Raw genomic sequence first — 17,123 nt, 5'->3', positions numbered from 1 at the left:
TGCAGCGGAGCAGCTGGGCCCGTGAGCCATGGCCGCTGAGCCTGCGCATCCGGAGCCTGTGCTCCACAACGGGAGAGGCCACAACAGTGAGAGGCCCGAGTACCACAAAAAAAAAAATTATAAAGGGGGAAGAGTAACTGGCAAACTAAAATTTTATATCCAGTGCAAAATCCCTCAAAATGAAATCAAAATAGACATTTTCAGATGCACAAAAACAGAGAACTTGTCACCCAGCATACACAGACTACAGGAAATGTTCCTCAGACAAAAGAAAATGATCTTCTCCTAGATGAAGGAATAAAAAAATGGAAAGAATAAATTGAAATAAAAACCAACTTTATAAAGCATTAGTAACAATGTCTTGTGTTGGAAGGAAGAAAAGAAGAGAGGAAAGAAGGAAGGAAGGAAGATCAAGTGTAGTCCACAGGCAGGTGAACAGTGTTCAACTGTTCTAAGGTTCTTGAATTAACTGGAAAGTACAAGTACTTACTGATTTAGACATTTTATAAGATGCATATAGTAATCTCTAGGATAACTACTAAAAGAATAGTTTAAGCAGCATGCATCTACCAACCTAATAAAAGGGGCAACTGGGAAAAAGGGGGGAACAATTGGAATAATACAAAACAATCCAAAAGAAAGAGAAAAAAGCAACATAGAAGAGACAGGAAAAACAGAAATCAAATAGTATAATGGTAAACATAAATCAAATGTATCAGTGATTACATAACAGACTATGTGTTAAAAAGATAAAATTGCCAGACTGGATTAAAAAACCCAACTTCATGCTGCTTAAAAAAGATAATACACATAAACTACTAAGGAAAAGAAAGATTGAAAATAAAAAGAATGAATAAAGATAGTCCATGTAAAAACTAACCAAATAAAGTTAGTGAGGCTACTCTAATTGACAAAGCAAACTTTTTTCTTAAACTGAAGTGTAGTTTATTTACAATGTTGTGTTAATTACTGCTATACAACAAAATGACTCAGTTATACATATATATACATTCTTTTTCATATTCTTTTCCATTATGGTTTATCACATGATATTGAATATAGTTCTCTGGAAAAAGCAAACTTTAATACAAAAGCAACTAGGACATTTCAACATTATAGTGTTCAACTCACAAGAAGATAAAACTTTAAGTGTATATGTACATAATACAGCTTCAGAATACATAAAGCAAAAATCAAATTGAACTAGAGAAAAACAGACTAATCCAAAAGTAAAGTAAGATATTTTAGCATATTTACCTCAGTAACTGATAGAATAAAATAGGGCAAAAAAAAAAAAAAGATATAAAAGCTTTGAACAACAAAATTAACTGATGACCCAACTGGCATGTATAGAACACTGTACCCAACAACTACAGAATAATTATTCTTTTTAAATACATTTACAAACTTATATACTGGTCCATAAAGCAAGTCGACATATTTCAAAAATTTTAAATCATATGGAGTATGTACTCTAACTACATGCAAATTAAACAGTACCTTGCAATTAAACAGTACCAAAAAGATGAATCAATAAAATATTAGTTCAGGGCTTCCCTGGTGGTGCAGTGGTTGGGAGTCTGCCTGCCGATGAAGGGGACACGGGTTCGTGCCCCGGTCCAGGAAGATACCACATGCCCCGGAGCGGCTAGGCCCGTGAGCCATGGCCACTGAGCCTGCGCGTCCAGAGCCTGTGCTCCGCAACGGGAGAGGCCACAACAGTGAGAGGCCCGCGTACCGCAAAAAAAAGAAAAAGAAAAAAAAAATTAGTTCAACTGGAAAAGATTTCCTAAACAGGACACAAAAAGATTTAGCCATAAAAAAGGCACAATAAATTAAACTATCATTAATAGAGTAAAAACATAAGCAACAGAGAAAAAGTATCTACAATACCAAAAACCAACACAGAGCTTGAATCCAGATTTTATACATAAAGCATGAAAATCAGCAAGACACAACCCAACTGAAAACTAGTCAATAGACTGAAATAAGAACTTCACAAAAATGAAATCTAAATGGCCAATAATACAAAGGAAGGGGAGTCATCCTAATTAACATCAGGTAACTTTAAAACCAGTGACACACCCACCGAACAGTCCGGTATAAAGACTGTTACAGGGACTTCCCTGGTGGTCCAGTGGTTAAAAACCCACCTTCCAATGCAGGGGACGCGGGTTCAATCCCTGGTGGGGGAACCAAGATCCCACATGCCGCAGGGCAACTAAGCCCGTGTGCCACAACTACAGAGCCCACACGTTCTGGAGCCCGCTGGCCACAACTAGAGAAGCCCGGGTGCCACAACAAAAGATCCCATATGCTGCAACGAAGACCTGATGCAGCCAAAATAAATAAAAAAATAAAGTTGTTGTACTATTTAAAAAGGCTGTTATAGACTGTTGCAGAGGATTTGGAGCAACTGGAATCCACATATATTGCAAACAGAAGTATAAATTCACATATTTCAGAAAAACATTTCACAGTAGAAGCTGAATGTATGCTATTGTATGACTCAACAATTCCACTTCTAGTATTTTATCTAATGAATTATGTGTTCACAGATACACCAAAAGACACGTTCAAGGAAGTTCAAACTTTATTACCCCAAAACTTAAAACAACCCAAACCCTCAACTGTACAACAAATTGTGATATATTCAATAGACTGTTACACACGATGACAACACACGAACTACAGCCACATGTCACCATGGATCAATGTAGAGCAAAAGCAGCCAATCACAAATGACAATAAACTATGTTATTTCATTAACATAAGGTATCATTAACATAAGTTAAAAGAGAGGAAAGGGGCAAAAACCTTAGTGTCAAAAGTGAGAAAAGTTGTAGTTAAGAGGAGGTGGTGATTGTAAGGGATCACAAGTGACATCTGGGAAGTTGATAATATTCTGCTTCTAACTTTTGTGCTAATAAATGAAGCTGTACATTTATGTGTGCATTCTTCTGTACTATACTTAAATTAAAATAGGTTTAAAAGTTGATTGTGAATGCCCTACAAATAAGAAACAGCAGGGGGCCTCCCTGGTGGCGCAGTGGTTGAGAGTCCGCCTGCGGATGCGGGGGATGCGGGTTCGTGCCCCGGTCTGGGAGGATCCCATGTGCCGCGGAGTGGCTGGGCCCGTGAGCCGTGGCCGCTGGGCCTGCGCGTCCGGAGCCTGTGCTCCGCAACGGGAGAGACCGCGACAGTGAGAGGCCCGCATACCGCAAAAAAAAAAAAAAAAAAAAGAAACAGCAGGAAGTCGAAATGTAAATGACCAACTTTCCTGAGCATCCAATTTCAAGTGACTCAACTAGCCAGAAAGCTATCATATACCTTGTCTTGGGTAGGTCATCAGAAACAAATTGGGATGAAGATACCCTAGTTTTAAGAGTCACAGATGTAGAAAACAAACTTATGGTTTCCAGGGGGTAAAGAGGGAGGGATAAATTGAGACACTGGGATTGACATATACACACTACTACACATAAAATAGATAGCCAGTAAGAACCTACTGTATAGCACAGGTAACTCTACCCAATACTCTGTAATGACCTATATGGGAAAAGAATGTAAAAAAAGAGTGGATATATGTATAACTGATTCACTTTGCTGTACACCTTAAACACAACATTGGAAATCAACTATACTCCAATAAAAATTAAAAAATAAATAAACAAAACTTGTCTTGGGAGAGAAAAAAAAGATACCTTAGCTTTAGGTAGCAGACCAGAGTGGCTCTAAGACATGTGAATCACAGCAGGGATGATCACCCAAGAATAAGAGACAGTCATCCATGAACATCATTATCTAGCATCAAATGCTTATAGAACAGTTGTGAATAGTTTAGTTGAGCCCTTAGTAATATTTAAGGGCTGGAATCCTACTAGCCATGAGTTGTCAGTGTTAGGAAGGATAGGTGGGCTTTCTGGACAGACTACCGGCTTCTCTATGGTATCCTAGATGCAAAAGAGTAAGAACCTAAGGCACACAGTTCAAAAAGCATTTACATTCATTGCTAATTTAGCAGCTACACTGTGCCTGGAACCACACCCCACATCATCTCATTCAATCCTCACAACAAAATCTCAAGAAACCAAAGTCCTTAACAAGACCCATAAGAAATAACTTCCTCCTACAGAATTACAGCATTGTTGAAAATTAACATCACTGATACTAGGATCCTTTAGCCTCATGGAACTCTTGGTTCTGAGGGGCACCTAAGCCAATTCAAAAGTATGAGTTTATAGCACTTCATGGTGAAAGCTGGAAAGCATTATGACAGAGATAGGGTACAGCTACACTTCTAGTACCATACAAAGGGAAACTGTATAATCTGACTACCTATTATAATCTAATTCTTATACAAATAAATTTTACATTTCAAACAACCGATGTCAAACAATTTAGGTATTAGAACTACTCCCAAATAAACTAATGTAATATTCATTTACGCTGAGTAAATTACCCAAAGCTTGGAAGAAACTTACAAAACCCAAGGATTACGACACTCAGCTGCCTGCCACTCCACTAGAAACAAAAATGAATAAATCTTAGTTTTTAACTGTACCATATCAAAGAGATATGCCATACTTTCCCAAATAAGCTGCATTTTATAAAATTTTAATCAAAATATGATCAATTTAAACAATGTTATGTGTTTGTAGAAGAGCCAAAAATCCTGCACATACTTCATATATCCTTAAACTTCTATTCTGCACTCTAAAAAAAGGCAGAGGAAATAGTTTACAGTGGCTTCAAATTTTCCAAAATTTGATCTCTAACATTTGAACTTTACTTCTATGTCTGTTTTACCTACTACACTTTTATTGAATACTACAACAAAAAATCAGAAACTAAGTAATACTGACTTAGGAAAAAAAACAATTAGCAATCTTAAAAATTCTCAAAGCAGCTTTAGACAGAGGCAGTCCACAAACACTATTCCTCTGTAGAAACATAAAACTTATTGCAACAAATGCCTGAGCCTGAGTAACCTTAAAGTACCCTCATTAAAAAACATTGCACAGGGGCTTCCCTGGTGGCGCAGTGGTTAAGAATCTGCCTGCCAATGCAGGGGACACATATTTGAGCCCTGGTCAGGGAAGACCCTACATGCCACGGACCAACGAAGCCTGTGTGCCACAACTACTCAGTCTGTGCTCTAGAGCCCGTGAGCCACAACTACTGAAGCCCACATGCCTAGAGCCCGTGCTCCGCAATAAGAGAAGCCACCGCAATGAGAATCCCGCGCACCGCAATGAAGAGTAGCCCCCGCTCACCACAACTAAAGAAAGGCCCGCACACGGCAACAAAGACCCAACGCAGCCAAAAATAAATTTTAAAAATATATATTAAAAAAAAAAAACAGGCTTCCCTGGTGGCGCAGTGGTTGAGAGTCCACCTGCCGATGCAGGGGACATAGGTTCATGCCCCGGTCCGGGAAGATCCCACATGCCACGGAGCGGCTGGGCCCGTGAGCCATGGCCGCTGGTCCTGCGCGTCCGGAGCCTGTGCTCCGCAATGGGAGAGGTCACAACAGTGAGAGGCCCGCGTACCGCAAAAAAAAAAAAAACACTGCATACATCTTACACGAAGATGTTGGGTATAAGATAAACTAGAGACATAAGCAACTATATGAGAAAAGGGCACCTTCTTATAAATATAAAACTGAACACTCAGTCAAAAATGTTATAGTGCATTATCAATAAAAATGTAATTTCTAGGAGTTTCTATGACCTAAATCTAACATCCACAAACTAAAATGTTTCACTTACACATGCTCGCATTCTTCCTTCTACTACAAAAAAATTAAGACTCAATTCACTGGCAAACAAAAGAGTACAGGAGGAAAGAAACCAATACAAGTAAAGTATATAAACTCTGAGCCAGGTACTTTGACATATTATCTCATGAAATCCTCCAAACAATCTCGTGAAGCAGGTATTATATCACATGTTAAAAATGTGGCCTCTGAGGCTCAGAGGTGTAAAGCGCCTTGCCCAAAGTCAGATCTCTCAAATTCCAAAGTTCATGCTCTCTCCAAAATGCAGACCACATTTCAATACTAATAATGACAACACCCTTTACTCACTTCTCAAAATATTAATATATAAACACAAATAATCACAAATAGTGGAATGAGTTAGCTCTACACATGCCAATATGGAAAGACTGCAAAAATACAAATAAAAAGAGTAAGGTAAAAGTGTGGGTAATAATCCATCTGCTTAACAGGAATAAATAGAAAATTATATATGGGTAAATAGAGAAACACTTTTCCGGACAGAATCAGATAGATAGATACACACTTAGAGTAACTTTTTTTTTGAACGGGTCCCCTTATTTCATACTTTTCTACATCATTTGAACTTCCTAAAGTAACAGCATGCATAATGTATTTCATTTTCTTTGCAGTCTGTATTTTAAAAATGAATAAAGTCATATCCTTTATAAAAACTGGAGAGTTTTAAAGGCTATAAAAATTTATCAAAAAACATTTTACTAGTCTAGAAATCTGTATAGAAGCTGCTTAATCAATAAACCAAGCAGTCCGTGTTGTCATATCTACAGAACATCAAACTAACTCAGAATGGCATAAATTTACCTGGAACAAACCAGGGTTCAGATCTTCTTTTAATGAAAGTAGTTGCAAAATAGAGGTGCATATATATACATTTTATTTACGCCTATAATAAATGGAATTTGTTCGGTATGTTAACTCAGTAATATTTGCATCAAACAGATTTGGAGATCGCAACTTTAGTCTCTTAAAAAATTCCCAATCCTAATTTTAATGGGATTTTCTTTTTAAGCTGCTCAGATACAAAAACAACTAAAATAATGCCTTTAGACATTTGATTAAACTAAGAATAAACGTCACATTTTTCAAGTAAATCACATTGTTAAAATAGTCCCAACTAAGTACAAAATACTGCAAATAAATCTTTAAAACACTATTTGTTCATTCACTCAATAAATATTTGCATTACTCGATGTGTGCCAAGTGCAATACTAGGCAGGTACAATGGGATTAAGAGGTAAGCAAAACACCCCTTTGTAAATTCTTACAGTATGGGGTGGAGAGGAAAAAGTCCATATAATCACAAAATGGTATCAAGAGATTATAGTCATTGATCTAATTTAGATTGGTGAGTCCAATCAACTTTTAATGAACTGACATTTAAATAAACCCAAAGGCTGAAAAGCCAACCAGAGGAAAGTCAAGGCAGCTTGGAGCAGTGGTTAGGTGTGGGCTCCAAAGTTAGTCACTGGATTTCAATCTAGGCTCCACTATTTAACAGGCGTATAAATTTAATCACATTACTAATCTGAGTTTCGGTTTCTTCACTTTAAAAAAGAAGTAACAACAGTACTTTCATCATAAAGTTGTGAAACTTAAAAAAAATAACAATAATGCAGTATGCCTTGTTAAGCCTGGAATAAGTAGTTATGTTACTGTCATTAGCAGCACTGGCAAAAGCTCAAAAAGGGAAAGAGCTAGTGATAGTTGGAGGGAAAGACTTAAAAATGGCTGAAATGCAGTGAATAAAGGGAGAGAGGTAAGTAGGGAACGAAGCATGAAGATTTTATTAGCTACGCTATCTAATTCGGAAGTCTCTAACCAAATGTGGTTATTGAGCACTTGAAATGTGGCTAGTCCAAATTGAGATGTGCTGTGTGTATAAAATATACACCAGATCTTGAATACCTAGTATGAAAAAAAAGTAAAATATCTCAATTTTTAAAATATCAATTACATGTTGAAATGATACTTAAGATATACTAGGTTAAATAAAACATATTTAACATTACAATACCCAAATAATAGAAACCCCGTGACACTGACAGCTGAATGGATACACAAAGTGGGTATATACATACAATGGTATACACATACAATGGAGCATCATTCAACCTTAAAGAGGAAGGATATTCTGTCACATGCTACAACATGGGTGAAACTTGAGGACACTACGCTAAGTGAAATAAGTCAGTCACAAAAGGACAAATACTATGATTGCACTCTTTTTTTTTTTTTTTTTTTGCAGTACGCGGGCCTCTCACCGTCGTGGCCTCTCCCACTGCAGAGCACAGGCTCCGGACGTGCAGGCTCAGCGGCCATGGCTCACGGGCCCAGCCTCTCCGCGGCACGTGGGATCCTCCCGGACCGGGGCACGAACCTGCGCTCCCTGCATCGGCAGGCGGACGCCCAACCACTGCGCCACCAGGGAAGCCCTATGATTGCACTCTTATGAGAAACCTATAGTAGTCAAATTCATAGAGACCAAAAGTAGAATGGTTGTTGCCAGAGGCTGGCAGGAGGAGATAATGGGGAACTATTGTTTAACAGGTATAGGGTTTCAGTTTTTCAAGATGAACAGAGTTCTGGAGATGGATGGTGGTGATGGTTGCACAAGAATATGAATGTATTTAATGTCAATGAACTGTACATTCAAAAATGGTTAAGATGGTAAATTTTATGTTCTAAATATTCTAATAAAAATTTAATTTTATTTTTGAAGTGGCTGAGGAAACTTAAATTACATATGTAGCTTGCATTTTATCTCTATTGGTCACACTGTTAAACTTAAGTCATGGCAAAAATTTTCCAATGAGAAGGGTTTTGAGGAAGTGTGACAAGATCGAGATCCAGTAAGCCCTAATGCCCTAAAGGCAGGGGTCAGCAAACTTTCTGTAAAGGGACAGACAGTAAATATTTTCAGCTCTGTGGGCCACATGATCTGTCCTGAAAGCACAGATAATAGAGACATGCATGGGCATGGTGGATTTGGTCCACTCTAGTTTGCTGACACCTGCCTTAAGACACCCACTGTAAGCAATGGCTCCTACCGGCTCAGACTGCTGAATTTTCAGGAATTGTGTAAGCCAGTTTAGTATCAGTAGCCTAAAATCTTCCATGGTGAGAGGTATTTACAAATGGAAATCAGCAAACACTACAGTAAATCAGTGCTGTTTTTTCCCAAAGAACTAGTTGATGAACATTTACCAGCACATCCTACTTTATGTAAAGAATTAACTTCTCTCCTATGCATTTAAAAGTATATTAGCTGGAAAAACTGACAGTCATTCAAATCCCTGCTGTGCTCTGTGGTTCAGATGAAGATCCTCAGTTAAGAAAGGCTGGGCCTCCCTGGTGGCGCAGTGGTTGAGAGTCCGCCTGCCGATGCAGGGGATACGGGTTCGTGCCCCGGTCTGGGAGGATCCCATATGCCGCGGAGCGGCTGGGCCCGTGAGCCATGGCCGCTGGGCCTGCGCGTCCGGAGCCTGTGCTCCGCAACGGGAGAGGCCACAACAGTGAGAGGCCCGCATACCGCAAAAAAAAAAAAAAAAAAAAAGAAAAAGAAAAAAGAAAAAAAAAAAAAAAAAAAAAAAAAGAAAGGCTATTCTAGAAGAATTGTTCCAGTAACCAGAAGCGAGAGTGAACACCCTGTGGCAGTCAAGAGTGATGAGCTAAGGGGAGAGCAGTTTAAAACGAAGCCGTGAGAGGAGGGCTAGAAACCAATGAGATTATGTACACACTCAGCCGTCCAAATCCACAAATGCAGAGGGTGACTGTGGAACTTGAGCATTTGTGGGGTTTGGTATCCACAGTGGGTCCTGGAACCAATCCCCGGCAGATAGCGAGGGACAACTGTACTTCACTCAGTAAAGACTGAACAACTGGTAGTAATTATTAATTACACATTATCATGCATATGACAGATTCATTTGTAAACAAGTATTTACTGAACACATACTATGTGCTAAGCTCTGGTAACACAATATATTCATTTGTAAACAAATATTTACTGAACCCATACTATGTGCTAAGCTCTAGTAACACAATATATTCATTTGTAAACAAATATTTACTGAACCCATACTATGTGTTAAGCTCTGGTAACACAATATATTCATTTGTAAACAAATATTTACTGAACCCATACTATGTGCTAAGCTCTGGTAACACAATAGTGAACAATCACAGGTCCTCTCTAGCAAAAAAATAAGCATTAATCAAATAATCACATAAATATAGACTTTAAACTATAATAAATTATGACCAAAAACAGGGTGCTGTGAGAAAGTACAATGGGGAAACCCAACCAACTCTGGAAAATCAGGGATACTTCTTTGAGAAAGTGACCCTTGCACTGAGAATGGGCAAAGAGTGGGAGGCATTCCAGGTAGTAAGAACAAACTGCACAAAACTCCTGAGGCAGGAAAAAAAAATGTGATTAACAGATCAAGGAACTAAGAAGTCAATAAAGCAAGAGCCAAGGAGGAAAGATGGTGTCAGAATGGAGACACAGGATGGAATCTTATCACACAGGGCCTCATGGCCACATTATATAAGTCCAAGATCAATATGGAGCTGTTAGTTTTATGTAGAGAATAAAATGATCTCATTACTATTTTTTAGAGATTGCTCTAGGAATTAATGGGGGAGACTGACCAGTAGGCTACCATAGTCTCTAGGCAAGAAATAATAACTTACTGAAGTCAATCCTCAATCTTTTTTAATTAATTAATTTATGTATTTATTTTTGGCTGCTTTGGTCTTCACTGCTGCGTGCGGGCTTTCTCTAGTTGCAGCGAGCAGGGGCTACTCTTCGTTGCGGTGCGCGGGCTTCTCATTGCGGTGGCTCCTCTTGTTGTGGAGCACAGCTCTACGCGCGGGCTTCAGTAGTTGTGGCACGCTGGTCTCAGCAGTTGTGGCTCACAGGCTCTAGAGCACAGGCTCAGTAGTTGTGGCACACAGGCTTAGTTGCTCCATGGCATGTAGGACCTTCCCAGACCAGGGATCGAACCCACATCCCCTATATTGGCAGGTGGACTCCCAACAACCGCTGCGCCATCAGGGAAGCCCAATCCTCAATCTTAAAAGTATCTACGTAATCTATTAAATACTCCATTGCAGCAATTTTTGGCCTCAGGACACAACTCTTTCAAATTTGAAACCCCAGAGTTTTTGTTTATGTAGGTTATATCTATTGATATACTAGAAATTAAGACTGAGAAATCTTTGAAAAATTCATTCAAGATAAACTCATTACATTAAATACCTTTTTTATGAAAAATAACTATTTTCCTAGTTTGAAGAATAGCACTGTTGAAAATTTTTGCAAATCACTTTAGTCTCATAATAGTAGACAACTGGATTTTCACGTTTCACATCTAAAAGATTCTGAAAAAGTATGCTGCTTGTTTGTGAGAAAATTAGAGTGAAAAACACAAATAACCTCTCAGAACTATCATGAAACTAATTTTGATCTTATGATCCTCCTAGAAGGGCCCTGGGGACCCCCCAGACCATATTAAGAACTGCTGCTTGAGCAAGAGAAAGCCAAGCAATCACAGTAAGGTACTTGACAGCAATTAGGAAGACTACAATCAAAGACAGACCAATAACAAGTGTTATACACAATGGAAAGTGATTGGAATCCTCATGCACTGCTGGTAGGAATAAAAATTGGTACAGCCACTTTGGAAAATAGTTTGGCAGTCCCTCAAAAAGGTAAACAGAGAGCTATCACATGACCCAGTAATTCAACTCACAGGCATACGCTCAAGAAATATGAAAACTTATGGCCACAAAAAACTTGTATAAGTATTCACGTAGGTGTTATTCATAATGGTCAAGAAGTAGAAACAACCCAAATGTCCCTCAACTAATGGAAAAATAAAATGTAACATATATATCCATACATGGGAATATTATTCAGCAATAAAAAGGAAGTACTGATACATGCTACAACATGGATAAATGTTGAAAACATTATGCAAAGAAATAAGCCACAAGTTTTCAAAATTTGGTGTGTATTTTACCCCTACAGCACATTTCAAATCAGTCTAGCCACATTTTAAGTGTTCAACAGTCAGATGTGGCTGGTGGCACCACTGTGGACAAGAGTTCTAGATCTACCCTATAAAGTATAATTTTAAATGATGTTTGTGATGATGACACTGACGCAATGTAATTTCCCTTATCAAGGAAAGGTTCACTTCTATTCAATACATAATATTTACCTTATGTCTAAGTATGTTAGTATTTTTCTAAAAGATTCAAGTGACAAATATATTTTCTAAAACTAGAATATACACCGCCTGAATATTTCAGATGACTGCATTTCAAAATCTTACACTATAATCTAGAGAGCCACAAAATCCCAGAACAAGCTAGTTAGGAGCTAGTATACAGAACTGCCCTTCTATTCTCTGCACTAATTGTAACCACTCACACACAGACAACATTCCTCTGGACTTCATCTTGTTTGTTGACACTTAGAAATCCTCAAACTGTTTCCCATAGAAAATAATGAATAATTAATAGAAAACATAATCTCATACACAGGGACTTTTTGCCATTACACATTTTTAAAAATCTACTTATATTATGAAAACCCTTATTCATGAAACCACCTTGGAACATACATAGTGAAGTTTATATTCTAACCACCTTTAGTTAGAAATTTAAACATTACTCAACTGATTCTGAGTACGTAATGAAAAATAAATTTCACTTTAATTTTTAAAAAGTATAAGCTTTATTATCAATCGAACAAGTTAAAAATGTTAAATACAAACTGTATTAAAGTATCTTGTTTCTGCCTGTTATATACAAACAGAAATTGAGGGAAAAATAAGAAAATTAATAACCACCTTACAACTTTTTTTATACCTAAGAGATTTAATATAATTTCATCAATTATTAGAACATGCTCATATAAATACTATTTCAGCATAATGTACTGAGAATTTACATTATATAGAAACAGTGAAAGAAATTTTAAATTGCAGAAAATGGGGTTTGCCTGATAGAAAGCCTAAGCTTTCAATATTATCCTTTTGTAGGTCTTTTACTTACCTTCTTTACCTCTAAGATTAGATAAGAATTTTCTGGACCAAATACTTCCCAATTTTTTACTAAACATTTTTAGTGAAATCTCAATGTTATTAAGTTTATTTTAATGACAAATTTTAATCTGTAGCAAATAGTTTAAATCTGTGAAACCCTTAGAAAAAATTTTAAATTATAAAATGACAGATCTTTTTTTGTGCTTCAAGTAGAATTTTACAAACCATGTGAAAACTACTTTTCTTATTCTTGTACATTTTTCTGTATGTACTTCCCCTAACAGAGCCCATAGGTAGTTCAATTTGTCTTCTGGTTCTTGATGCAGTGTTGAGCTTCAATTTTTATCACGTTTTCTGCTTCAACAGAAAGTATTCATCAAAACAAAAATTCAACTGCCATGAGAAAAAGTTGCTACAGAGAGACTTTAATTTTATCTATTAAAAATTTACTTTGGTTACAGAGGAGTAAAATGAAAACTTCCACAGAATTTGAAATTCTAGTTTCACCATCACAAAAAGTTAAAACATCCTCACAGATAAAAGCATAATAAACTGAACTAAATGAATTCTACTATTTACAAAATATTGACTTTATTTCTAATCTTTTACAGTAAAATGCTGAAAGCAGCCAGGATGGTGAAGACCTGAACCAGGAATCCTAAATAGAACTATGGGCTTCAAAAGTTAATATGGCTACACACCCACTAAAAAAAGACTGATACTATCGAATGTTAGTAGGAATGTGGAGCAACGGGAATTCCCATGCACTGTCAGTGTGACTGTAAAATGGTACAAGCACTTTTAAAAAACATAGTTCCTTATGAAACTAAACCTACAGCTACGCTATGACCCAGTCATTCCACTTCTAAGCACTTCTAACAGGCGAGATAAACGCATTTGTCCAACAATACAGATTTGTATGAGTACTCATAGCAACTAACTGGAAAGAGCCCAGGTGACCCTCAACAGGAAAATGCATAGATTATGGTGGTATATTCATACAACGGAAGACAACACAGTAATGAAAAGGAAAGAACTACTGAGGATACACGAGTCTTAAAAACACTAAGCTGAATGAAAAAGCCTTTCCCAAGAGTACATACCATATAATCCCACTTACGTGAAATTCTAGAATAAGCAAAACAAGTCCATGAAGGAAAAAAATCAAAACACTGGTTGATAGAGGGGAGCGACTGAACTGACTGGAAAAGGGCAAGAGGGAACTTTCTAGTTAATTACAAAGTTCTACAACTCCATTAGGCTTCGGATTAAACAAGTGTATGTATTTGTGTAAACTCATGGAGTGGCAACCGTGCGCATTTCACTGCAAGTCAAACTTACGTAAATAAAATTTTAAGTTAAAAACTGAACTCAGGTTAATGATATGCACATTGCTTAAGTGCTTTTTAAGGGTAACATGTACTAATACTTGCAACTTACTTTGAAATGCACCCAAAAAATTGACTGATAAATGATTAATTGTGCCATACAGCAAATAAAGCAAAACGCTAACTTAGGTGATGGACACATGGGTGTTCACTGCACGATTATTTCAATTCTCCTGTATGTCGCAAAATATTAAAATGTTAAGGAAAATTTTTATAGGAGAATTGAAAGACCAAAAGAAGTGATTCAATAGGTGGTCAAAGTTTCTCACTACACACCACCTTTCAGAATTACATAAAAAAATACCCCAATCATTTATTATTCCTAGGGAAATCTGTAGGTACATTTCAGGAATTTTTGCTTCTTCATAAACTGTTCACATTGCCTGAAATCAATTCAGTAATTAGGGCAATATCCTGGGACGTATATTCAATAACAAACTAAAACGATTTGTTAAATTCCTCAAGATTATTAACTACAAAATTTGTATTCCTGAACAGATTTTAAGCCGTAAATTATTTTTTATTTTTCTCCAGTAACTCCAATTTCGTTCTCTTTTATCCGATTGCAAGCGCTAGTATCTGAAGAACATAGCTATCCCTCTAAAATGAAACAAAATCCTCCCCAACGATTAGCATCTAAGGGATAACAAATGTACTTTAAAAAGAAATCCAGCAAGTCGTCACTGAAAGTCATCCACCTTTCTCCTTAAGCCTTGTACTATTAAGATGCGGCTGAAAGCAATTTCTACATCATAGCTAATTTCTTTAAAGACTGGAAGGTGGGAAAGATTTCAGCAGAACTAAATGTACACGTGATCCTCACCCCCCAAAATCCACCTTAACCCGCAGGCAGGTAAAACAATGATCACCCCCTCTTTTTTTTCCCTTCATAAAACAAAACCGCGGACTAGGCTAAGGCAAACCCTCGCCCAGCCTCCACCCCGCCTGGAGCCAGGCGGCGGGTCCCTTTCCTTTGTGAGGAGCCGGAGGGAGGCGGCTGGGGGCGGGGTGCTGGGGGAGGTGGCTGGGGGTCTGCGGACGCCCGAGCAGGAGGAAGGCGCTGAGGGAAGCGGCGTCGGCACCTCCCGCAAACAGGCCGCGAGGCCCCGCCACAAACCTCTGCGGTGTCCCCAGGTGCAAACCCACGAACCTGGGTGTGATCTAACTTGGGAGGAGGCCCGGGAGAAAAGCCGAGGGCACCTCCGGGGACGACCCCCTCCTCCCAGGCCCTTGCAAAACCTTCTCCCTCCGCGGGAGGAGGTCCTGCCGCCATCCCCACCCCGCCCCGAGCCTCGGGCGGCCCTCACCTGCTGGACGGAGCTATTCTCAGGCACTGCAAACTCCTCCTTCTCCTTCGGGGTCTTCACGGTGACTTTCATGATCTTGGGTTCCGTGGAGGCGGCGGCGGGGGCGCCGGCACCTTCGGCAGTGGCGGCGCTGTCCTGGGAGCTCGGAGGGCCGCCGCTTTCACCATTCTCGGCCATGGCGGCGGCGGTGACTCAGGCGCGCAGGAGGGAGCGGGCGAGCGAGGGGGAGCCAGGGGACGCCAGAGCCGGCCAGCCCGAGCAGCGAAGAACGTGAGGCACGTCGCCTCAGTGACAGCGGGCGCAAGGCCGCCCGCAGCGAAGCTTGGCGTGGGCTCCGGCGCAGGCCCGGGTCGGGCGCTCAGCAGCCGCCCTGTGCTCAGACGCCACTCGGTCACAACGACATCCGCAACCGCCGCCGCTTCCTCCTCCCCGCCTCTCCCCCCACGTCCCTCCGCCGGCGCTGCGCGGGGCACGCCGGGTAACGTGGCTGGCGACGTCGCCGAGTCATTCCTGGCTGCTGCCGCTTGGAGCTCTGGCCGCTTTTCTTTCCCTCTCCCGCTCCATTGCTCAAAGCGTAGGCGCGTTCAGAGAGAAGGACTGAAAACAAAGCGGGGCGGAAGAGGTCAGTTCATTCCTTTTTACCCCTTTACCAAAAAATGAATTTGCGGCTTCTGGGAGGCACCGTAAGGGCGCACGGGGATGACGTCACGGCTAGCGAAATTACTGGAAAGGGGGCTCGACCACTGGGCGCTGCGGTCGGAAATGCGCCTGCGCGCTGTCGGGCTAGGTAGTTTCTTCCACCCAGTCATCTCACACCCCACGGTTACGGTGCGCCCTCACTCCGCGCCTGTTCTGGCTTCGCATACCCCACTGGGAGGAGGGTCTGAAACAAATGCCCGCGAGGTTTTTTGTGGTTCATTTTTTTTATGTGGTTCATTTTTAAATGTGCTTAAGTTTTGCATACTTGAAAATTTTTAAACGCTTGCTCTTACAGTCCGATGCGCCGGAGGTGAAAGGTTAATGGAGGGAAAAAAAATCCTCATCATAACGAAGGGAAAATGGTGTACGCGCCTGTAGCTACCCTGCGCAATTCCGCGGAGTCATTGCTCCACGACCAGAGCTTCCCACCCTCGGGTCAGCCCGGTTTGGTCAGGTGATCAGGCCACCTGTGTTGACAGTGGCCTCCGCTCCCGCGCTGACAGCCCTGCTAGCCCACCCCTGAATTCTCTGTGAATACGGTCCCCCAGGATGTTTGGGGCAGAAACAGTGTACCCAAGGAGTGCCCACCCAACTGGGACAGTTTAATGTAGCTGAGGTGTTCATTTTATATTCTATCAAATTAAGTTACTGCTCCATTTCACACTTTAGGTGGCATTAAAGGTAGTTGTTCAAAAATTATTATCGATGTAGTATGGGTACAAATAACAGGAAGTTAATTTTCCCGTAGAGAATTATAAATTTTAAATGACCTCGTCATTTGCCTTTAAAGATGACTTGCAAGGAATGTACAGCACTGGACCTGAACTTTATTAACCAGTATTGCAAATGTAAACTCTTGACACCACACCGTGAC

The 17,123-nt window shown here is 39.8% G+C and overlaps 1 protein-coding gene across 2 annotated transcripts in view; it reads right to left on the bottom strand.

The window, feature by feature from the left end:
* UBQLN1 (ubiquilin 1) overlaps window positions 1-15,856 on the bottom strand; it is a 41,531-nt gene extending 25,675 nt beyond the window's left edge. For both annotated transcript variants that reach the window (XM_081236177.1, XM_081236178.1), the window contains exon 1: window positions 15,551-15,856. In XM_081236177.1, coding sequence (XP_081092303.1) covers window positions 15,551-15,727 — 177 coding nt within the window. In that variant the 5' untranslated portion in view covers window positions 15,728-15,856. The remainder of the gene's footprint in view (window positions 1-15,550) is intronic.
* Window positions 15,857-17,123: the final 1,267 nt, after the last annotated feature.

Source organism: Mesoplodon bidens (genome assembly GCF_964165515.1).
Source record: "Mesoplodon bidens genome assembly, chromosome: 6".
NCBI lineage: Eukaryota > Metazoa > Chordata > Mammalia > Artiodactyla > Ziphiidae > Mesoplodon > Mesoplodon bidens.
Note: the sequence above shows the minus strand (reverse complement) of the source record. Positions and strands in the feature narration are given on the sequence as shown.